The sequence below is a fragment of the Phymastichus coffea genome, unplaced genomic scaffold, assembly GCF_024137745.1.
Source record: "Phymastichus coffea isolate CEN01 unplaced genomic scaffold, Cenicafe_Pcof_1.1 PCOF00154, whole genome shotgun sequence".
NCBI lineage: Eukaryota > Metazoa > Arthropoda > Insecta > Hymenoptera > Eulophidae > Phymastichus > Phymastichus coffea.
The window spans coordinates 261,004-285,869 of NW_026706965.1; the positions used below are offsets into that span (position 1 = coordinate 261,004).

Genomic DNA, 24,866 nt, shown 5'->3' on the forward strand with positions numbered 1-24,866 from the left:
GCGCGTCTGTGTGTGTGTGCAAAGAAGAACGAGGTAGAGCGGCAGCCGCTGCGCGCGAGATCAGGACTAATGAGGCACACTTATGCCGCGCCGCGCTATCGCGTATTTCATCTCTCTGCCTGCCTGCCTGCCTGCCTGCCTGCCTGCCTGTCTGCCCACCCAAGTGCCTCGTGTCCTTCGAGATGGCACTTTGTACTTTAGCTTCTGGCAAATTGACTTTGTTTTAACATTCCGGTCGCCTGCAAAGTCGTATTTCATTTTCTTATAACGCGCGCTAATCAAAAGCGCATCCTCCTGATTTCGTCGGCCGTATGTACGTTTTAATTGCGTATAAAGCAAGCTGCATGTGATAAAAATGATTAACGGCAAACTAGATCACCAGCGTGTACTTGAATAGATATCGGTAATATGATTTTTACTGTTGATACAAGTCAACAAAAAATTTTGAATGGTCTAATTTATGGGTGAAAAATGTTGACAGTCGGTATTTGTGCACTTAATTAATTGACTGCGAGCGGTTCATTCAGCAATCTGGAGGCTCGGATGAGATCTCATTAGACGGAACAAATCCAATTAACCATCGCATTGAGAGCTCTCCGTGATCAATATAAGTGAACTACGCGCCATAAATATATCCAAAAATGTAAAAAGTTAAGAGATCATGCGGGCACACCCTGTCGGTAAAAGATCTCCGGAAATTCGTGTGGCGTGGAAAAACCAAGTGAAATAATACGAGAGAACTGTGTGTGATTGGATCAACCGTACTCGCTGAATATTTGAACGACTGCCAAGAAATGGACCTCATATGTTGCCGCTACAACAAATGTCTTTGTCATTATTGCACTCTGAGTTGTTTGCAAATTCCCGTTGTCAAGTTTGTCATTCATTCACGAATACTGCCATTCACAGGAAGCTCTACTTTTACATGATAACGTTTGATTCTCTTAGAAAAGCGAATTTAAACATTTTTGTTACTTTCTATGTTGCCTTGTAAGAAAACACTCCGTGAGAAAGCATTCGAATCGAACTCTAGCGAGTCCGGTTGTAATCGTATACGACAGACCAACGACCCCTTCACAAGTGAAACTTCAGTAACCTAATTAGCCAACCCTAGCTAGAATAGAGCTGACAGCTTTGTTCGGTTTCTCTTTAATAGCCTTAAAGGGTTGCCACGCGGTTTATTGGTTTTATTCACAATTAGTATCAACACCTGTCATTCGATATTTCGTTATATATTTGCTTTAATTCACTTTTTATCGTGTTCCTTCGTAATTTTTCTTATCTAAACGCAGGGATATAACCTGCATTTATTGATTTTATTCAAATTCAAGGGGTCGCAAGTCAAGCGGTAAATAACTACACTTTGTAAATCACTGGCAAGCATATTTTCGACACCCCAATGCAAAAAAAAAAAAGAAAAACGGATCGAAAGTAAGGTGACTCATGCGAAAGTCCACACCAAAAATGCGTTACCTGTGATGGGAGGTAAGATTTGAGTTCAATGTCTTGTACGGTCTTTTTGGCGAACACGCCAAAAAAGCCGATCGATAGATAAGTATTGGCACAGTACGAGCAAAAAATAACAAGTTAAATCACGTATTTTTATCTCGGTAATTCACGAAGTATTCGTTTATACCAGTGAGAGTGAGGGAGAGGATTCGATACAGCCTACTGATTTGATGAAGATGACTCATTATTGCGTAAAACTATGCTTATTATTGTCATTATAGAACTTAACAAATGCAACTTCTTATTGTCAAAACATATTCTGTAGTTTATCAATATCAAGTACACACACGTCAAAAGTGATTTTAACACACAATGGGTGAATAATAAATCATTAATAATCTTACGGTTATTCTGATAAGACATTTCAAAAGCTTGAAACTTTCACTTGAAGAAAGTGAAGATTTTTTCATATTGATACAGCGCAAACTCCAATTAGTAGATTTATTTCAACGAAAAAAAAATTAGCGTAAAATAAAGCTTTTGAAAAAGAAAATCGAATTAATAACTGCCAAATGAAATCATCATAAAAAAGAGCGTCCGTTCTTACGATGATCGATGACCCGAAAGCGTAAAGTTTCGTCGATTATTATCGCAACAAAGTATGCATTCATACGTACGGTTAATTGAAAGAATCGCTTGGCAACACACATACGTCGCGCTTTTTTTAAGCCTGATTTACAAACTCACGAATCTCCTCATTAGAGCCGATGGTGCGATTACAATCACTCGATATACCATACAAAGTAAGGCGCAACGGATTACGTTGCACTTTGGAAAGAGGGAAGAAGAAAAAATTCAATACGAGAATAGCTCACACAGACTCACAGCTGCTGCAGCTTTTACACGCTGCGCGTTCCGTTTAAAGCGGTACCGTTGAACATTTGTAAGAGACGATTAATTACAATCGGATGTTGTATGAGTGCATGTATATGCGTACTTTACTATGATTAACATACAGTTGCCTTTACTCATGAAAATTAATCTTACTGCTTCGTGTGTAAGGTATTGTGTAACTGAATAATTATTTGTTGCATCTATGTTACCTATCAATTAAAAAATAAAAAGTAACGTACGATTACATGAAAATTTTTTAATTATACAAGGTGAGCGAAAAACTGTTTTGCGCTCCCTCGTAGAATTTCTAGATGTTCACCCATAGAATCCAACAATGGCTTTCGATGATAGCAATAGAAATAAATATATCAATAACTAAAAACTTTCTCTCTGGTTGGAAAAATTGATAAATGGCCTTAACACACATGCGCGATTACTAAGAAAAAGTAATTTCACAATAACGGACATTGCCGAAGTTCTATTGAACTCCATAGTAGCAGTATTTTCATGAAATTCGTAACAAGCCATTTTTACGGTAGAATCTCATTATCGCAATAAATATGTCAGCATTAACTACAGCACCGTAAGCTTCATCAGCAAGAAGCGTCGAAAGGCCTTGAGCTCTCAGTTATACATTGACACGTGGCCGTAGAGTCGCTCTGTACACAGCGTAGATAGACTAGATGATCTTATCCGAGATAGATATAATATGGAAACCGATAGGAATTGGAATAGCGCCAGGCTCTCTTTGAATTATTACGCTGTCTAAATTACCATCCGACGGTTTTATCTCGCCGCGAGCAGCGATAAACGATCACACGCTGCTTCTTTCTCGCCTCGCATTGAGCGTACACACGTGCATATAGGTATACATTCGCCGTACGGTGCTACGAGCAAAAGATATATATTTTCATACAATGTGAAGCACCAGCGCGTCGTTGATGTGATAGCGCATTTTTACAAACGTTTGATACCCCGCTGAATTTATTTTTTAGCCTTTCTGCCTGCAAACGAAATTGCATATTTTCCGCATGCGTTGATTAATTTTTCTTATAATACATAATGTCAATATAGTTGATTTTTCAATATTTTTTGTTACAATTTTTATTTAGTACATTTATTATTAATTTTAGTAGATATAATTATTATGTTGATGTAATTATTACGTTAGTTTAAATCAACATCCAACAACTACAATTATAAATCTGGATGAAATCAAAACATACTTATTGAAGAGTATAACATTTTTCTGAATATAATATATCTGGTATGGCAAGTGGCGCGGCATGAATGGTTAGCAATAAATTTTGAAATAAAATTAGACCTAATGCAAGCTTAAACATAGTTCAGGTAACCATGACAAATCGAAACAAATATGAACTGGTACTACTAAAACCTGAAGTTGCCCGTAAGTGTATTTTCTAAAAATATATGAAACGTTCGCTAACAGTTTTGAAATAAATGCAGCTTATGTGTAACATACGAAATTATAATATATCATAAGATTCCTACAATTTTCCTGTAGCAAATAAAAATGAGAACATTTTTAGTCGTTTCATCGATTTCTTTAGAAAATCAATTACAAATGATAAAACTCAAAATATATTTTCTGAGACTAGGTTGAAAAAAAGTACATATATCCCAGATATGCTCTATAGCCTAAAATATATAGTAATGTGTCAATTATATTTATTTGACTAATATTTGTGTATAGCAGATAAAATTTTTACTTATATTTACTTGATTTAATAAACTATTGTAATTTGAATTGGATAATACAAAAATTAATGTGAGGGAATTTACGCAGAGGTACTACTTATTTATGCACCCTTTTAAGGTTGCACGGTTTGATTTTAATTAGTACAATTAAGTGAGATTAATTTGAGTTTTTCTGCATCGGTGGTTATCGAAACCTACCACATATCGAGAAAAGCACAACCTTTTGCCTTGATTTACAAACACACACGCGCGCGCGCACACTATCGAAGTTCACGACGTACGATAGATTTACCGTCACGAGGTGGCTTGTTTGCACCGATGTAAAAGTGTTTTTAATTGGGAGGATTTTACGGGTATTTCTCGAGGGAGGCAAATACTCATCGATAAACGGCGGTTACGAAATTCATTCGGAGAACCGTACTATAATATAAAGTAATTGGAAATTTCTCTTATCTCCCAAGAGAAATGACCAAATGTCGAGTTCAAAAAAACAAATATATCTTATTCAATGAAATTTCAAGAGCAATCGCGTTTTATTTGTATTTTTCGCAATTTTAATTCGTCGATACATTTAAATGGAAATCCTAATTCAGCGATTTGTCGTCTAAAATTATACAATAGATTATTTCTATGTTATTGCATTTGCGCTATTCCTACATTATGACAAGTGATCGTAAGTCCATCAGAAAACCTGAACGGAAGCAGTCTTTCTTCTTAGAAGATTTATTATTCGGACTGTTTTTCTCTACTCAGCATGGACTTATTTAATAGCCGTATTTCATGCATTTATAGTTCCACGAATAACATTAACTTTTATACGACCCCTGCGTTCTTCGTGCGCACGTCCAACTGGATATGATGGGACTAGAATAAAAGTGTAGCTTTGCAAGTGAACAACAACAATGATTCAATAATTGACGGAGCACTATTAATGTTACTTTGTAATAAGTTTATTCGGAAGCTGTTAACCCATCATAAATAATCCTATCGAAAGTTTTCGTATTTTTGAAAATACAACAAATTAAAATATAAGTCTGTACAGATAAAATAGAATGTAAGTGACAAAAGAAAAAAATGTTGTATAAAGTTTCAATAATAGCAGGTGGCTTGTGATGAATCGACTAGATTTCAATTTGGCCAATTAGTAATGTGAAAAACAGCAAATGGCAAACGGAAACTTTCGATCGGCGTTTCTACAGTATATATACACTGGAAGTCACGCTTGCTAAATAAAGTGCTTTTCCCCGCAAGCGTGGTATATATAACGCATGCTCTCCACGATGAATAGTAGCTCTCAGTGGCAAAAATCGGGAATAGAGCCGCTACTGGCTAATGGCCATTCGGGCAAAAATCAATGGCAACCCACTGACCTAGTATCGCGGTCAACGGCGGCGCTGTGGCGGCAATCACTTTTTTGATAAAAAGCTGTTCGGTTCTCCGCACCCACATTCGATTCTCTGCCGCATATCTTGTATATCTTATATCATACCTCACTCGCGCGCACGGCGGCATTGAGTCTATACCACGAGATTCCGTGAGAGATGCTTGCTTACGTATTTCGCCGTCCTCGTGAAAGTTCCCGATCCTCCTGCTCCTTTTTCTTTTTCTTATCATAACAAATTAGGAGACACTCGGAATTAAACGACGAATATTTTACGATCATTCACTGAATTATTTTACTTTTCTTTGCTTTATTTGCGTAGGCGCGCGTGCTTTACAAATTGCATAATCCTGACTTAACAAATTTGTTTACGTCGTATTTTAGATATTATAATCCTTTATTAAGAATTACATTATAGACGAAATTGTCCATGATTTGTTAACCAAAAATTATTCTCCTATAAAAAACTTATCAGGATAATGCTACTTCATTATTTAAATTGATTGCATTTATTTTTAACATTCATTTTCCACTAACTATGAACAAAAAATCAGTCCTAATGCAAATTTCTTTTTGATTTCAGGTAAGCCATTAATTATACCCACACATGTAGTGTCATCGTTGGCTTGGCTATTAAACTTCCGTCAAATCAGGTATAACGTCATTAGAAATTGCTCACTGCAAAACTTTAACGAAGGTGGCGTGCATACGTAATGTTTCTTGAATCATGTGGCATGCCAATTATGAATTGAGAATAATCATGAGTAATCGTTGACTTAACAAATGAACTTGTCCATATATTCGCAGCGGAATTCTCGAAAGTCACGTACGAAATTAACATAGCGAAAGAGCAACCATACGTATATAGCACGTGCACGAAAAGAAAGAAAGGTAAGGAACACGTCGTTTCCCGTGTCACTTTATCCACGGCATCGACGTCGTCGTACGTGCGTGTATGAACAATAGGTCAGCGACGGGGACGATCGATGCTCGACTCACCGCAATGATCCTTGAACGTTAGATCGATCGATGACACAATTCCTCGCGCGTATTTTAACGGATCAAGTACCACTGTACAATATAAGAGTAATGTACGAGTGCGACCGCGCTGCAATCATACGGAAAGATTGTCATACGATGGGCAAAACTTTGCTTTGGAAGTGCATCCAGCGGCAGGAATGGCTTGTGGTAGTTTACTTTCAATTTGCTGAACTATGAGGCCACGCGCGAGACTTGCAATAGGAAAATGTAGAATCATTTGATGAATTTTGCAAATCACGATCTAGTTCAAATGAATAAAGAAACGGCTTCACACTCGTGGAAACTTTTCTTTTACTTATAGCTTTTTTGGACTCTCGTGTATAACGTACTCGAGAATGACACAACTTATTTTCTAATAGACCATAAGTACGAATTCAACTGTGTAATTGAATTGGAACGACGTTAATTCGTGAAATCAATCCATTAGAATGTATATTAAAAAGTCAGAGAAAAATTGATTTCATGAATTTCATGGTTTAACAAATTTGGCACTAAGTCATTACGAGATCGTTCGTTTGATATTTAGCGAAAGTTCTGCAGATCATTCACTACAATAATAATTAAACTTCTTCTCTCTTCGTGTTTTTCCACCGCTGACAAATTACTTTTGTCGGTGGTGGATGAATGGCATGTAGCAATTTGCGCACACTCCATAATTAAATATCTGTTGCGTCAGTGTTCAAAATTCATTGGTTCTTCTTCTCTCTCTTTCTTTCCTCTCACCCGTTAAACTAGGTTGTCATCGTCTACTTTATTCAGTTTGCCAAAGAAAGAGAGTTTCTCCGTATACTGCCTACTTCAAAAGAAGAGTAATGCCAATCTGTCTCTTTATCATGCAACATGATGTCCACGGTGGTTACTCCGAATACATAATAATATAGGCAGTTGGGAGGAGCGTGAAAGGTGGTAGTGACGACGATGATGTTGGCAGCGCGATGGCACATAACGCCAGGTGAAATCTCTTTTCAATCCTCGAGGATGTTTTTTTTACTATGCTCTGTGTGCGCGGAATTCAGTGGAAAGGAAGGAATTCGTCTCGCGTTATCTTTACCGAATTCTCCACTAGATCACACTTAATTTTAGAATTTTGATGAATCGAATGTATGTTTTCTGCTAGATTTTGGTTTAAATTAGTTTTCGGGACTTGTGAACATGACGATTATATACATTAAAGAGAAGGTAGGATATTTTACAGAGACATCCTTCGATGCGAAGAAAACAAGCTGACAAATATAAAGGATGATTTTCATTTTTCAAAACAATAATTTTCAAACTTCTTTCTCTGCAATCGCTCCATTGTAAAAATGTTCATGCCTACACCAGTGTTTGATAAAAAAATTTCAAGTGATCTGTATCATAGCCCGGCAGACGGAAAAATCGCCGCACCATTGTATACCTAAGAATCGCGAAATCACGCAGGCATGAAAGCTACACGCGCGATACCGTAAGCAGATCGTCGATAAATCTCGATTATATTGGCGATTGAGCGCATGAAGGTGTGACGAGCGCGCGATGACAGAGGACTCCGTAATTCGCAATCGCGCGTGCCTATCATCTCTTTTAAGTGACCGGTACACCTGGATAAGGGTCGACGAGCTCCCATTGTTTCCGGAGGCCTTTCCTTTCGCTTTGCGCACCTCGAGGTCAGGCCAAAGCAGCGGATGGTTCTATTTTGTCCGCTGCCGGAATTTCTATTTTTTTTTCTTATCCTTTCTTTTGCACCTTGGCAATTTCAAGATGTATGGGCTCCGTTCAGTTCTTTGACTTTTTGATCTGACGAAATTCTCATGGCTAGAAATGATGATTGGGCTTGTTACGCCGTTATTATTGGCAACTCTCTATTGTTTTTTTCTTCATTCTCTCTTACTAACTTCTGCTCCGGCAGTCCAGCACTTTGGCTTGCCAATATTTGCGAGATCTTTTGGACTTGGCAGAAATAAACTGAGTGATTTATGGCGGGTGATTTGAATATTAAATGAATCTGTATTTCTTTTTATTAAATCGATGAATCACATTTTGCATAATCTATGGAGATCTTTTTCATAAAACTGTTGGACTTTGTGTAACGGTTGTTCTGCAGACGGTATTTCGTTATTGTTATTAATAACTTTTGGGCGACCACTTTTGAAATGACAAGCCTCGTAAAAGTTTTGTGCCGAGTAAAAGGTCAAGAACGCGCGTGTCGTTCGTCAAGCAATACTGCCATCTCCATCATTTTCAATTAAGCAATAAAAAGCTTCAGTTTTTTCAACGCTGTACGCAAATCCCTTTCTTTTTTCGCGGAAACGCAAGCATAAAAGTCTATGAATTCAAAACTGCTGTCATGGCGGTAAAAGAGTGTCGCGATACTTTGGCTTTTACAACTGAAATGAGGAGAAGAAATGCCACATGCGTACAACAACACAACAAACACGTCTGTAAAGATCAGTAGCGCCGGCGAAAAAAAGAGACGCAAAATAGCGAATTGGCCGCGGCTCTCTACACACGGTCGAGGCGCGTAAATTGAAATGCTCCTCTCATGCCGGGGCCCCGTTAGCAGAGCGGAAGACGGCTCGGCGGCGAGTTATTCTAAAGTGTTGCCGCGCGCGTGGGTCAGTGTGCCACCATCACGAGGTAGATTATTTTTATTTTCGCCAGTCAAGGTAACTGCGACCGATAAGCCGCGACGAGGTCCGTGCGAGAGTGCATTGCACTCGTGCAGATTGTATGCGAGAGGAGGCTGGCCGGCGTGGTGTGATAACCCAGAAAACCGACGAACCTGCAGGATGGGAAAAAAAACGTGCCACAACATGTAGCTTTTAGAGATTATGTTGAGAGAAATTGAGATTCTAAGTTATTTCTACGCGCTTGAATGCTTTTTATGCGTAGTTTTAATGGAAATTTCAGTTATATGGATTGAGATTTATTTTGATTGCACCGTCGACACATATAAATGAACACCATACTAGGCAATAAATTTATATAGATATTGTTGGTGCTTCGAAATAAGTCATTACATCTTGTGAGCTATGCGGATCCTCAGTTCTCTTTACGAAATTTGCAAACAACCAAATTTATCATCCTGAGAACGTTTGCACTGATTATAATAATGTAGAGAAATTGTGCGAGAACGTATAAGCTAAAGTAAGCAATGAGTGAATAATATTGTGGAAAGTTAAAGGTGAGCAGATAGCACGTTTGCAGAAGTCGAATGTGTGCATCTTTTATTGAGTCGTAAAGTTAAAACGTAGATCAGAGTAAACGCAGGTGTTCGCTATAGAAACGCGATAAGGTACATAGAAATTCACTGATTTCTTCTAATATCAATTGCTCTTAATTCTTGCGACGCACACTGAATTTATTAATGTACCCATAGAAAGGGGCACGCTGCAGCTAAAGTAATAATTTACGGGATACGCGCATTTAATCTATTGATAGTAGAGTTTAATTTAGCGGGCACTCAAGAGAGCAGGAATTTTTTTCGTTCGTAAACTTCTAGACCGTAGGTTCATCGTAGAACACCTCATTGCGACACAATTTTTCGGGATTGCTCTCTGAAGAATCTAGCGATCGAGTTAACAGCTATAAATTAAAACCGGATTGACGTTACTGCACACGTCGACGCAATCGAGAGCCCAACTCCCCGACATCTCTGTGTATGGATGACCAGAGGGATATAGCTAACCAAAGTTCGATTAGCCATACAATATAACTTGGGCGTGGGCGCACCGGTCGATGAGAAAGAGAGAGAGAGCCTACTTTTCGCAGCGCTAAAACCCACATGTGTCGCAGTCATCGATCGTATACTCGTATACGCGTTGGGATACATAATGATTCAATTTGGTCGCTCTCTCGCGCACACCTTTCTCGCAGCTCAGAGCTCTGGGAAAATCGCGCCTTGTATCTCTATTTCTTGTTTGTTACACGCGCGCGGAGTGCCTTGTTTCTTGGCGCACGCTGTCCGATCATACGAATTACTCTGCTTCGGTACCGTTCCACTCTGTATCTCTCGCGCACAAGACAGCTTACAAGAGGAAAGCTTTCGACTCTCTTAACAATACGGATTTTATGAACAGGAAGCAAATTTTGTATTTTTGGCACTTATGCACAACGATTTCTACATGAATTATTCGAATTGTTAACGTTGTAAACTGTTTATGAGTGCTAGTAGAAATACATTAATAACGCGTAAAATTTCTTTTTTTTGCATAACCTTGCAAAGCTCATTCGTTCTTTATTTGCCAGAATTTTCAAAAATACTCTAGATGTGAGATTTCTTAAGTTACAAATGATATTTTCAAGCGTCGAGACTCTTCAAGTAACGATCTAAGTTAAAAGTCTAAAATATACTCTTCACAGCATGACATGAAAATGATCACTATATTAAACAATCGCTTTCATTAGGACTTACTTGAAAAGTATCACTATTTCTAACTAATAATACTGTTATGTGTCAGGTCGTCTTCATTAATCGAATGCAAAAAACAGAAGCGTTGCTATGAAAATTGTTTATTGTGTCACTGTTATTCAGTTGGACATCACTGAATGCTATACAGGGACTAACTAAATGACAATGACTCAGTAAACAATGTTCGTGGCAACGCTTCTGTCTTTTGGTTTTCGCACTTGATTAGTGATGACAGCTCGACGTATAAAAATAGATTTTCGACATGAAAAATACATTAAGTGACTCGTTGAAAGAGAAGGAACATAGTAGAAAATGTTTCTGCGATAAATAATAACCAATAGCATTGTATAGTAACTTACTCGTGTGCTAAATATGTAACAACAGAATTAACCAACAATTATAATATTGTGCAATATTAAAGTAGCTCGATCGTTCGTGTCAATCGATATGTTTCTTGAGTCGATAAGTCTACTTTAAAAGTTATAAATGAAATGGAATTTCTCGCAGGCCAGTAAAGAAAGAGCGAGAGAGAGAGAGAGAGAAAACGATAACGAGGGATTGATCTCATCGAGGATATCGGCGCGGGATTCGTGCGTAAGCTTTCTTGCACACGCGCGCGCGGCAATGAAATTGTATCTGAAGATTTATGAGGCTTTTTGGACTCTTCGCTAGTGTCGGCTACTCGAGCACTACTCACGTATTACTGTAAATAGATTGGGATGCTCACGCGCGGCTTCTTTTTTCATTTACTCTTTGAATTTATTGGCCGTGGGTCGCTTTTATCTATATTGAATCGCAGCGATAAGGTCGTGGCCGTTTTATTAATTTCCATCTTGCCGATCGCCGACTTAGTGAAAAAAAAGTTGCTAACCAATTTGACGGAAGAATACAAAGTTTTTTGGTTTTTAGCGGGTTTTTCATGCTTGAGTTATCTTTGGCCTGCTTCGGTCATTGTAGGCGTGAAGGAATGCTACATCTGACGTCAATTAATCCGTTTGAATTTTATAGAAGCGCGTAGGCTGGCTGACAGACGCTTGGCAGTGAACGTGTTGAAATTCACAGGAACGTAAACAAATGTGCGAGATAACGTGTACATTTTTAAACTGTACAAGATATATCGACGAAGACGGCGCTTATTTATCTTTCTTATTTATATCTAAGTTGAATGGTTCTTCATTCGAGTTTATGACAGTAGGCTCGTAAGAATACGAAATAATATACTACGTTTATATCTTTTGATGATCCGTGCGACTCATCAGCAGCTATTCAGGATTGTAAAGTATTTCGTATGAAAAGCACACTGATTCGCCGCGCGAAAGGTTCCAGATGTACGTGCCAAAATTTTATGCACGAAAAATTTAATCCATCCACGACAATCATTCTTCAGTCGAAGTCTTTGGCAAAAAAGAGACGTGTCTGCGGGCAAGGCGATAAACAAACTTAATATTATCCGCTGTGCAGTTGGACCGTCCGTATGCCTGGAGGTCACCTGATTCTGAGTAGAGCTCGTATACGTATGCGATTGGAATACGAAGAGCCGACATGGCATGAATGAGCCCACGCGCGGTACTATACATATAGACGGATCGTTCGATGCACTTGCAGCACGTGCGTGCAACGCGAACGCGTCCTATCGATGCAACGGCCGCGGCCTCCGGCGACTTCCGATTTGCATTGATGTACTATGCTGATGATGCGCCGCGCCGGCAATCGACGATTGTTTTTGTTGCGGTTGGCTGGACAACGACCCCCTTACATTCGTTATCTTCGCCGCCAGAACGTGCCGCTGATTTTTAAACGATGTACGGGATTCTTTTTTTTTTCAGAATTCCCCCTCTTTTTTCGGTCTTATCTCTGTTAAGCACCTTGATCATTTTGCAAAATTGTGGTTAGTATATTATTATATTTATCAGCGCCCTTTTAGCGTTGAATCTGTAAGTAATTTACTGCTAATTAGAAATTACCGAACAACTTGATTGATGAATGGGATAAGCGTCTTGAGTAATCACACACACCGCATAAAAGATCAGTCAATCTTAACCCAATGAAGGTTTCAAAAAAATGGTCAAGATTTTCTTTTTGTAAGTTTGAAAAAAATGCATGAAGTAATACGTGTAATTTACTGGCCATCATATAATATTTCAATTTCCGCTGAATACTCTATATGTAAAAAGGTAGATAAACGAATTCAGGAAAAGTCAAGAAGTGATGCGATATTGAATATTTGAAAGGGAAGGAGAAGAAAATCGATTGGAAAATAAACGGCAAGGCGCATCCGTGCTCTCGAGAAATGAACCGAGGCTATGGTGTGTAATATAAAACGAACTGGATGTAAGTGAGCTTGAAAATCAATGAACAAAAGAAGAAGGCATCAGGCAAAATATTATGAAAAGCAATTACGACTGAATGACCTGTTGACTGTATACGCATATTGAAAAACTGCTTCCATTTGTGATTTTTTACATTAAAACGTCCAGTCTCAATTTTGGAGTTCTGACAATCCACAAAAAATGTGTCTAAAGGAGAACCGCTTCTAAAGACCACAAAGTAGTATATTGAAAGCAAAATAACTTTAAAAACGATGAAAATTTATGAAAAGAACGGGACTTTCATATTAAGGACGTTCTTTTATACGCGAGGGTTCTCAGCCAACTTTACGCGCGGTAAAAGCGCTGCACGTGTTCTACTCGCTCGTATGATAATAATTATTGATAGATTGAAACGAATAATTTTTTAGAATATTCCCCATAGTATCTCGTTTCCTGCAGTCTATTCCAAATATCGATATGTACTTTGTTTATTTAGAAAAAATTAAAACCTCAAGAGTTGAGGAATGCGTAACTTCGATGGATAAAACTCTATTACGAATTTTCGAAAATTAATTCAGTACTACATTGATTTTGAAGATCCTGAAAATTTATAAGGAAAAATTTGAAAGCGATTGAGTGGAACAACGTAACAACACGCCATGGTCTTTTTAACAACTCTTTATAACTTTTGAAAAAATACCGTTACTTATTTTTTAACATATTTATCCATTCAGGACATACTAATCTTAGTTTTCTCTAAGTTTCACGATTTTCTAAAGAAGCTTTTCGACTGAATTTTCAGAAATAAAATGAAAAAATATCTTTCTTATGGAAGAATACATAGAAAACTAAATTTTCTTGTATTTAAATTGAAGATTCGCGTAGAAAGCTTTTTTAAAAAATCACGAAGCTTTGAGAAAATCAAGATTAGTATATTCCGATAAGCGTAATGAAAAAGAAGGGCACGGTGTGTTTTCAAAAGTTATAAGCCGTACTGTTGATACAAAGCCACGGCGCGTAAAACTTTCTCCACTAAATCACTTTTATAATATTTCCTTATAAATATTATCATCTCAAAATTGATGCACACATTCTTGGAATCTTCAAAAACAATGTCGTACTGAATTAATTTTCGAGAATTCGTAAAAGAGTTTTGTTCATCGAATTTACGTATTTATCAAATTTTTCATTTTTTTCTGAATAAACGAAAGTTCATATCGATCTTTAGAAAAGACTACAAGAAACAAAATACTATGGGGAATGTCATAAAAAATTATTCGTTTCAATCTATGAATAATTATTATCTTAAGAGCGACTCGAATGCGTGCAGCACTTTTCCCGCGCGTAAAAACTCGGTGATAATAGTGTACGGAAGCTTCATTACACCTAGCGTGAGTATATTCACGGATTAGATAGATAAAAAGGAAGGAAACGAGCCTTTGAAACAAATAGTGCAAAAGATAAAGAGAGTGAAAGAGAGAAGCGCAGATCGTGTGGCGTCCGCGCGGATGGAGGAGAAAGAGAAAAAGAGGAGTGGAGAGGGAAGTCTGAATAGGCATATAACGGGTCTTACCTTGGTCGTCGGAGTAGGTCGATACGTGCAGCAGTTGACACCGATTAGGAAGGTGGTGTGTATCAAGAAAAACGCATGTACCTGCTATTCAACTCCTTCTTTCGGGTGGTCCTTTGCGACATATATATTCCTCTTATCTTTCGTGTTAAATGTGTTATGCGTTACGGAATGAGAAGTCCCCTTGTCCCGCGCAATATGAGTGCTTCATTCGCTATTGTGGGAAGACTCTTTTTTTATCTCCATCTCCAGCTGAAATTACGCGCGTCTTGCTAAGAATTTTAATTATCAAGCTCAATTTATCACGTGGATGATTTGTTTAACGTGACAAAAAAAAGTGAAAGTGGCGTAGATGAGTTAACGTCGATTTATAAAGTGCCATAGAATTTCATATATGGGCTTGTCATTCTGATGATATAATTGAGGCTACACAGGCACTGATTATACACACATCGTAATGTGTCTGGTAGAATTTTAATAATTTCGTAGACATATGCGTTGTTAATGTGAATTCCGGCGATAAATTATGGGGTTTGGAGCTTGGATATATGCACGCGAGTAATAAAGTACTCTTGTGAATGTGTGTATGTATTTTTAAGCCTAATTATATTGAGAATTTCTCGTTTTACGTAGAATTTATCAGATTGCAAAATCCTGGTGGTACTTTAATAATGTAGCTAATGCTGTGCGCGAATGAAAATTGATTAAAGTACATTACAATCTAGACTCATTATTAAGAATTCAATAATTTTCTCGATTACCTTATCTATCTAAAGAAAAGTTTAGTTGCTTAATGTACCAAGTTTGTTTTGAAAATACAATTCTTGTGTTCCTAAGTGATGCGAAAAGACGGAAAACTATCTTTAGTAACGTCTAGACAGCTTTCGCAGTTATAAACATCATCGATAAGTAGTGAAAGTCCTCTAAACTTACATGAGAATAAAGATTTTCATGAATTTGTACAAATTCATCAAGTGAACAGATTCTATTCATCTTATTACTTTCTATCTAAGAACATTACGAAATTAATTTCTATAATTTCTCTTATATATTAAGTCTCTTGCATCACTTACGTGAAAAATTATAGACGAAATTACCAAAATGATAGCACGTCAAACTAATAATCATCATTACGTTGATTCTAATAAAAAAAAATAATGATTCGTTTCGCACCCGAACATTATATACGCTTGAGTAATTCTTGAACTTGATCTGAGGTTTGAAGTTCTTTTGCTAATTTCGAGCGACATAAAGTTGATATTAAATAACTAAAAATATTTGTAATCATCGATTAATTTTTCTTTATGTTTGATTATGTGACTGCAACTTGCTTATCATCTTTTTAAAGATATTTTAAAGATAAAATAAATCTATAGTCATTGATGCAAGTATCTTTTTTTTGAAATAATAATACTTGATCCAATCTCGATAAAAATTTGCTGTGGAATAATCCGAATTTATCGTTTAATTTCTATTTGCATTAAAGATTTCGTAACTAGGTATTTCAAAATGAACAAAAGTCAATTTTACATTAAACACCTACGAGTTATCTTTTTATAATTGCCATTAATTAATTGCTCGTTTAATATTTCAACGTAAAATTAGTGACCAAGAAACTAGTTATCACATCGACTATTGATAATGACTACTGAGGTATCTTTTTCTCGTTGATGTCATAACAACTCCGTAGATGCTAATGGATCAATGCTTCGCAGATTTTCGGCGAAAGTGTAAATATTTGCGAGCGTGTAGAAAAAAACTTGTTATTTCATAGGACTAAAAACAAACAAGTGTGGTATAAAACTATTGACGGAAGCCGTGAAAGTGTATCTATACGTACCTCAACAATATTAGGAGAGTCGATTACGCGTGAGAGAATAGATCAATTTCACATGGCTCATTTTTCTCTTTATTCGCTCCAGATATGCGATTTCTTCGTGCTTCAAATGCCGAGAAATTTTCCAATGAAAATAACATCTGCAACGGATATCTATCAAAAGCCTTTTTACCAGTTGCCAAGTGAGGAACAATTTCACATCGATAATTTTTTATTGCTATCCATCAGCTTATACACGTTGTTGAACGACGTAGAAAGTGTTGTTGGCGTATTATTTTAAAATCAATCTATAAAACTCATTTAGAATGTAATTTTCTCGTTAATAGATCACTTCGACATGTGAGATGAGCGAAATAGCGTTATTCTGAATTTTTGCAAGTAATTTACGTTATGGTTCACAAAAAAGTCACAAAATTCAAATGAAAAGTTATTAACTTTTCCGCTCATTACCACGTTATCATATTACTTTTGCATCCACGGCTAGATAACGATTTAAAGCAATAACTGTCTTTCGTATCTCGGTGATATTCATCTAAGAAGGTAATAATTCAAACTTGAATACCATTCGGTACCGTAGTCGGCGACGCAGTACCTGTAAAACTGTAAATGTGGTATTTCCGCATCGGTCCTGTTTTATCAGTTACCGCTTCATATGTGCTTTTGAGAAACAATATGAGTCACGAAATATAGGACCACAGGGAGTGGGCATTAAGAGATTTGCTAAAAGCCATTGATGTACAGCTCAATAAACGCGTATCAGAATCGCTTAAAAGACCAGTTTATTGGTCGATTCGATTAATTCTAAGGATCAGTATTCATTCTTTGTCTTTATACCGAAGTTTTTTTTCAGTTTACTTGCGAAATGTTTTTATGCTGATTTTGGAAAAGTCGGGCTGTGAAGATCGCACATGTTTTAACGCATAGCTAAGATAATATGTTAATAAAATAGATCTTAGCTTGCCGATACCATAATCTTGAGAATTCTCATGGTAAAATATGCGAATAAAAATTGACGCCGATGACAACTTCCGATATACCTTCAAAACGACAAAAATCGCTGGGCAGTTTAACGCATCTCAAAGTATTTCACGTTTTCACAGAAAAGGTCAATCAGCCAGTAAAATATAACTTTTAGAAGGACAGCTACACGACACGTGATGATTCTCGGCATATTTGTTATCATTGATCTTAAGAAAAAAAGAAGACAACTTACGTAACGCTTATCTCGCATTGCAGATCGCGGCGTTCGGTCCTCCTCGTTAAATGTTCATTTTGTTTTTCATTCTGTGGCGCGTGCGAAGGCAACGCACGCGAGAAAAGCGATTCGCATCCGATTACGTGTCGAGGTTCGTTTCCTTGCACTTTCATCGGAAATATCGAGGAGAAATAAGCCCTCGCTCCGCGTACGAATTATTCGCGATCGTCCATCGATAGTTTTAGCTTTTACCGAAAAAGACCAGTTTTCACGGCACGCGGTCGCCCAGAGAGAGAAAATTTTGCACGCGCGGCACTGTTTATCTCGTTCGCAAGACACATACGTCCAAGAAAGACAGCTTAGGTCGTTTCCCTAAGAAAGTCCCGGATAAGCATCCGCGACGGGTCACGAGGACGAAACTCCGAAGAGGTTTTCTAAATGGCCAAAGCCGCTCGCGCGTTTGATTAGAAGTGCTGTGCACTCACCGCTTATCGATGCTTTCTCGCTCGCCGGTATGAATGCTCCTGTATACGTTTCTCTTCGTTTTTTTTTTTCTTTTTTTTACTTCTTCGGGCTGCGCTCGTTTCGATCGATGAACTGAGTCTTTTAAGTGCTTGAGTTGTGTCAGCTTTGTGTGATCCGCGCTTTCGATGAATGATTTATTGGGATATTGGATGATAAAAAGCTATAAAAATGGTAATGGCTCTTTTGACAAGATTGAGAATTATGGAACTTCTTTCCAAACACTCGGTTATAACCGAGGATAAAATTTTTTTAAGCAATTGAATGTTTATTGATCCAGCCGGGTATACAACGATCATTAATTATATTTATTGCGATCACGGGACGAATCGCAACCAATGACGTGCTAACTAGAAAATGAAGGAGCCACGACCGTTACACAATACTTTCTTAGCATCTCCAAAGATTAATTCATCATTTCCTGTTTTTCCATAGTCACTGAAAACAATAAAAAAAATGGCAGGTCTGGGAGGCTGTGAAGTGTCATTCCGACATAATTCAGCGGCCATCGTCATTTTCATTCCTTTTAGACTCTCCTTGCTGCCGACGGACTGTCTTGGTAGCAGCAGCAACTGTACGGTTTTACGTAATTGTGCCGGCTTTTCAAACATAGCCAAGCGCATTATATAGTAAGTTCACACACATACTTTGGGAATTCGTAGAAAACGCGAGCGTAACTCATCGGTGCATACTGAGGTTGCGCCGACAAAAGTAAAAAATAACGAACAGGAAGAAGAAGAAGAAGAAGAAGAAGATTCGTAACGAGGAAATCTGCAAGCTCGTAGGTAATTGGGCCTCGCAGGAGGAGCCGGCCCATTAGGAATAGCGTTTTCTCCCTCTGTTATAACAAGTTTTGCCTTGAGAGCGTCTGCAAGATGCCGCGGCGCGCGCGATGCGGAAGAAATTGTCTCGCGGCGCGGCCGAACAGCAACTGGCGTGCCCGACGCTACTATTACGCTTGCGGCGCGCGCGCGCGCGCGAACGAATATTATAAGCGTATGGTGTGTTATGTATGTTCGTCGTGCGCGCAATGCGCGCTCTCGTTAATATGAAAATGCCGCGCTATTGACTGCACCTCAAAGCGGAAAGACCTTTGTTGCTGCTCTCGTCCGAGAGCATTGTCTGTAACGCTGCCACGGACGTATTGGTCGTCGAGATGCTTATACTCGCAGGCCTACTGTTAGCGCGTAGGATATCGGAACGCTCGACGACCCTTTTGCGACTTACGCGAAAGCCTGGCTTCGCCCCGGATTATACGCTCGAGAAATCATTTTCGACGCTGTTTGGCCAAGGTTTTTGCTTTTTCGCAAGCTACTTGCCATTTAAAAAGTTTTAAATTATCGCCAATGTGAAAGATGAGCCCTTGTGGCTCGTACCCAATGTAGCAGAAATACAGTTACAAGTCAATTGTTATTTCATTTTCTACTCTCGAGTCCATTTCGCCCTAAAGCTTATTCTATTATATACTGATCATAACGGTGCGCGCTCAGTGAAATTGTTAAAAGAATAACGTTAAATTTTCACTCTGACTCGTTTCGAAAGTGCCCTCTCCTCCGCAAATAGTAGTGATTTCAACGGTCAGATCGTTGTGATTGTTGAAATAAGTTTTGCTCGCATTTGCATGCGCAAGTTAAAGTGAAAACTAGGTTATAGGCCACCTATGCATCTAGCAAAACCATTTAACGAAACAGCCATGATTTTACCGAGGTGTTTGGTTTGCATAGCAATTTGAGTAAACGTCCAATAGGATTTAGAAATGAAAGTCAATTTAAATTGAAATCTTGCGGTCGAGGAAAAAATCTCGATAATTAAATCATCCAATCTTTTTTTTCTTTCTTGTCCAAAGAGAAACAAAAACGAGTTTCGGTGTAATTTAGAACGAAAGAAAGCATGGTTTGATGCCGGTGCCGCGTCGTTCACCACGCGCGCTAACCACTCGCATATACACACAGAACTCGTTTCGGAGAATGCAAAATGACATCTTCCGCGAGCGCACACTTTTTTTCTCGTCGCACCTTTGCTCGCGACCACGTCGCAGAAACGGCAGCGTGAAAAACGCGTCTTTTCGAGATCAGCGCTGACAAAAAAAATAAGCGAGCCCGCGGGAGAAAGAGAGAAAGAAAGAAGAGGAGAAAAAGCATCCCCAGAGGCTGTGAGCAAATAAAAACGAAAGTAAAAACTGAGCTCACGATTTACGGTTAACCAGCAGTGCTCGGCCTTTTTCGAGGATTGAATTTCGGTCAGAGTTCGCAGTAAGAAACTTTAATCGACCACACCGATCTTCATTTTTTCTCGCCAGATCTGCGAGTTACATCTACGATCGCAAGCGTCAACTCACCAACCTTTGTTTGTATCGCGAGTTTATTTTTATGCCGCTGCAGAATTGTGCGAGTGAGCGAGACGTCGATCCTGTATAATTCTTAATTGGAAGTTATCGCCGCTAGAGGTGTTTAATTTTTAGCAAAATGTGTGTAATGAAATATGCGATATTTCTTTTTAGTCAGCTGGAGAGCTTTTAATGTTCTACGTTTAGTTAAAAATACAATGAACCTTGGGGGCCACCCTAACAGTACATATAAAGAGATGTTGACTCTAAAGTAGATAGTTTACATTCTACTGTTCTTTTTTGTCTCGGTCTAAATTTATGAAGTACGTGCAGTAATAACACAAACTTACCGTTATTAATACAACTGCGAACATCTTTCCATTGAACAATTATACTTATGTACTGAACCAAATGCTATTGATCTACTGTTATTTAATTGAAGAGTAAAGTTTGAAACAATCAATCGTTAGAATATCATGTTAGAGTTATGAGCATTACCATAAGCAAATCTAATTAATGAAAACATATTATACTTAAAATATAATTAATGTTGACCATCATCGAAGAAAATCGAAAATAAATACCTAATTATTTTTCTATGGAACGAACAAATAATGAATTATTAAGAACAAATAAGAATTTAGTCAACATATCAGGCATTTAATGATACCATCGCTTATGCAAAGCCAAATAAATCGGCGAGAAAAAGCAAGGAGCAAGTATATATTACAGACTTCGCGGAAGGCAAAATAACCGGCCAACAAGATTAAACTTCAACACACACACACACATACAAGGATCGGGAGCAAGCTTCGCAAGATCGAGTATGTAGTGCGGTGTACATCGGAAGCGTTTCCCGGTGGCGACGATATGTACCTTGGCAATCTTTAGCTTGTCGTCGTGCGTGGCTTGGTAGCGATAAAAATAGAAGAGAAGCTGCCTTCGGGGCAGAAGCGCAGAAAAGAAAAATGAAGAGACACAAAGCGCGTCACCGCGAACAAACTCGGAATGCGCGCGCACGCACACGACGCTGTGGGACCAAACCCGCGGCGTCTCCCTTTCCGCCAAGGTCGTCTCGGGCGTTAAAGCTCGCAACCTCGTGGCGGCGGCTCAGCGCGGAGAAAAGTCGCGCGTAAGAACAAGGGAGCAAAACCTGCCTGGGCGGCGCGTGCGCACGCAGCGCCACGGAGACGCAGCGCGCAAAAAACACATCTATGGAATTTCTGCAGGCCGTAATGAGAAAATTCGTTTGGCATTTCTCCGGGCTACGGTTTAACGACAGGCACTGTAATTGCCAAGACAGCTCTCTCTCTCTCTCTCTCTCTCTCGCGCGCGCGCGCGCGCAGATACGATTGTTTAAAGCCGACGGCTGGGCGAGGGAAGCTGCCCTGTTCTCTCTAGTTCTTATAAACTCGCTGGATTATATTATACCAGCTCGTCTCGTTATTATGTACTGAAAACGTCGCCGATAAAGGCGAATAAAAAACAAAGCCAGAGCGCAGCGAGAGAAACTGTCTCATTAAGAACGAGTTTTCATTAACTGTTATAAAGTAGCGAGTATATCGACGTACAGGGGATGCAAACTTGTCTCGCATGCAAACTCAATTCTCGTCTTTTTTCGCGGATTTAATTAGGCAAGACCGATTGAGAATGTCGCATACTCTCGTAAATATCACTCGCGATGATTATCAATGCAATTTCAAATTATTTACGATACTATCTTCGACGCTTCGATGCAGCTGTCTAAGGTGCAAATCAGGACCGCGAGAAACGCTTGTTTTTTCTGAAAGTTCAATAAATAATCGCCCAGCTGTTACGCGCATAATCGGACTCCTTTGCTTCTGAAAACATCAATGAAGAAATTTATTCCAAGCCCGAGTTCTCTGTACTTATGGACAAATTTCGGTGAAATTATGACTTTCTTGACAAATAAGTAACAGCGGAAATTATCATAAATATCGCGCTGAGAGAAGACACCGTATCGATACTCTCTATCTCTCGTTTATATGAAATATAATCAAAACGACGGCGCGTGTGCGTCGCGTTTCCTCTTTCACGCCTTACGTGCGCGCGGCACAAACCGCTTCTTCGCATTCGTTTTTTTTTTTCCTTTTTATTTTCGCTCCGCTCGCGTCTCTCTCACTTTCCCGCTTTCCTAATCGTTTCTTTCTCCCCGACCAAAAATATCTTGACTTTTTACTTTACAGTGTTACTTACGCGCGCGCGGCCGACTCTCCCGCGTGTGCGAACGCATTTTTTCTTTCCTTTTTCGCAAATATAGTTTCCGAGTCGACTTCGCGCATGTATATCTGTGGCCGACGACTCGGCAATTCTGAAATCGTTTCGTTTTTCGCCTTTTTCGCTCGCGCCCGTTCTTATTTTACGATAGCTACTTCGGTATCAGTTGCGTTCCGCGATAAATGTGTACTTACGCGATTGTCTGTCGGCCCGATGTTTGCTTGGAACTCGCTGGTAATATTATCCACTTTTACGAATTTCGAGACAGCACTTGTGCACGAACGCGTGCCGTGTATTTTTCTTGCAAGTGTTTTTCGTTCTCCGGGTCTTAAATAATTTTCGAAACTTCGTTACAATCACGAAGGCACTTCTTTTCGAACATTATTATAATTCAATGTCGTTTTATACAGAGAATAAAGATTAATTATGATTCGTAACGTTTCGTCCGTTACAATAAATATATTCATAAAACAAGCTATTACGCTTTACAAGTTAGATCAGATTTTAAGAAAAGATAAATAGGTGAACCAAAAAGGCCTCGTTAGGCCTGCAGAAGCTTAGAAATTCGATGCTTCGAGCGATAATGCAAGCAATTGCCATGATTATGCCAAAATACAAAAATTACTTTTTTAATGCTCAAAGCGACGACGTTGGCAATACTGGATGAAATTTTATATACACCGTTATCCATTTGTCACACGGTATTTCTTTGAGATTTATTATAGGCGTTATATTTTATTTCAAATAGGCGGACTGACAGTTCGCTTGGTTGTCACGAAACACGTTGCGATACTACCCATTTGAGTAAGTTTTCGTTATTTCAGTTTTGCTTAATCGCTATAAAATATAACAACATTAGTGGGGAACTTGCTGATGAATAATAATTACATATTGATGCGCCATTTGACGCGTGGTCATTGCCGTTATAAAAATTTTGAAAACGTAGTTTGTGAGTCAATGTCTTAGATGATAGTGAATCTCACAAAGCACGGATGTGACAACCGCATTGTCATTTTTACATGAATCTTAGTAATTTTTAGAGTACTGTCATATAAAATTGAAATTTTACTAATTTGTCACCCTCATAAATTAGCGCATTCAAAATTCACAGCGAAGAAGATGATTGTATTTTGTAAAAAAAAAAAAACATTTGTAAGCCGTTAGGTGTGCAATCGAACAGAGAAAATAGAAAATTGACAGATCTGAAGCTGAAGAAAAAGCGCGAAGGAAAAACCTGGAGCGAGGTTCGCGGCATTACAAACACAGAAAACAAGGAACGGCTGTCGAGCCGCAAACATATTCGAGCGAATAAATCAACAGATCGTCAGAGAAGCTGGCGCACAGCTCGTCACATACATATACGTACAGCGGGTGCGAGAGAGAAAGAGCTGTACCGGAGATCGCAGAGAGCTTGACCAGGAGGAAGCGGGTCTGAGAGTTGCGTTCAAGTGGGCCCCCCTACCTGAGAGAACGAGCGAGCACGCGAGTGAACGGTCAGGTGGCGGCGCTGTGCACCTGTGCAGCGCTGGAGGTGTTGCTTTTCACCTGGCGACGTGCTAGTTGAGCTCGCGATCGCGACCGGGAAGGTTGTCCGCTCTCTCTTTCCGAATCAAGCGAGCATCATGAGGCTGCTGTGCGATCGCGTCGTTCGCTGATAGACATAGACACGCATCTTGACGAGTTTGTGATATTGATGAGCCGCATACAAGTGCGAAGACAACGAGTTGTACGTGTTATTTTGACAATCGGGAACAGTGCTGTTTACGTGCGCAGAGAGAAATTTTGAGGGCACATCAATTTGCCCCGGAGACAGAGAGCGAGGGAAAAAAAGGACGAGTCGCGCGGCGCGAATGTGCACGTCGATATAAGCCGGTTGACAAGAGAGAAGGAGGAGGCGAAAGTGCTTCGCAAAAGGGAGAGACGACGATTTATCGAGCCGAGATGGATACCGTTCTCGAGAAGATGGGCAAGATCAACCTGGTAATATTCTTTCCGCCA

The 24,866-nt window shown here is 39.0% G+C and overlaps 1 protein-coding gene across 3 annotated transcripts in view; it reads left to right on the forward strand.

The window, feature by feature from the left end:
- The window catches only part of LOC131672576 (disheveled-associated activator of morphogenesis 1), a 79,656-nt gene that overhangs the window by 16,697 nt on the left and 38,093 nt on the right, over nt 1–24,866 (forward strand). The window contains exon 1 of one of the 3 annotated variants that reach the window (XM_058949904.1): nt 24,466–24,848. The exons of the other annotated variants lie outside the window; for them this stretch is intronic. Within the exon in view, the coding sequence (XP_058805887.1) occupies nt 24,810–24,848 (39 nt within the window). The 5' untranslated portion in view covers nt 24,466–24,809. Of the gene's footprint in view, nt 1–24,465; nt 24,849–24,866 lie in introns of those variants that run through there. 3 annotated transcript variants of the gene reach the window in all.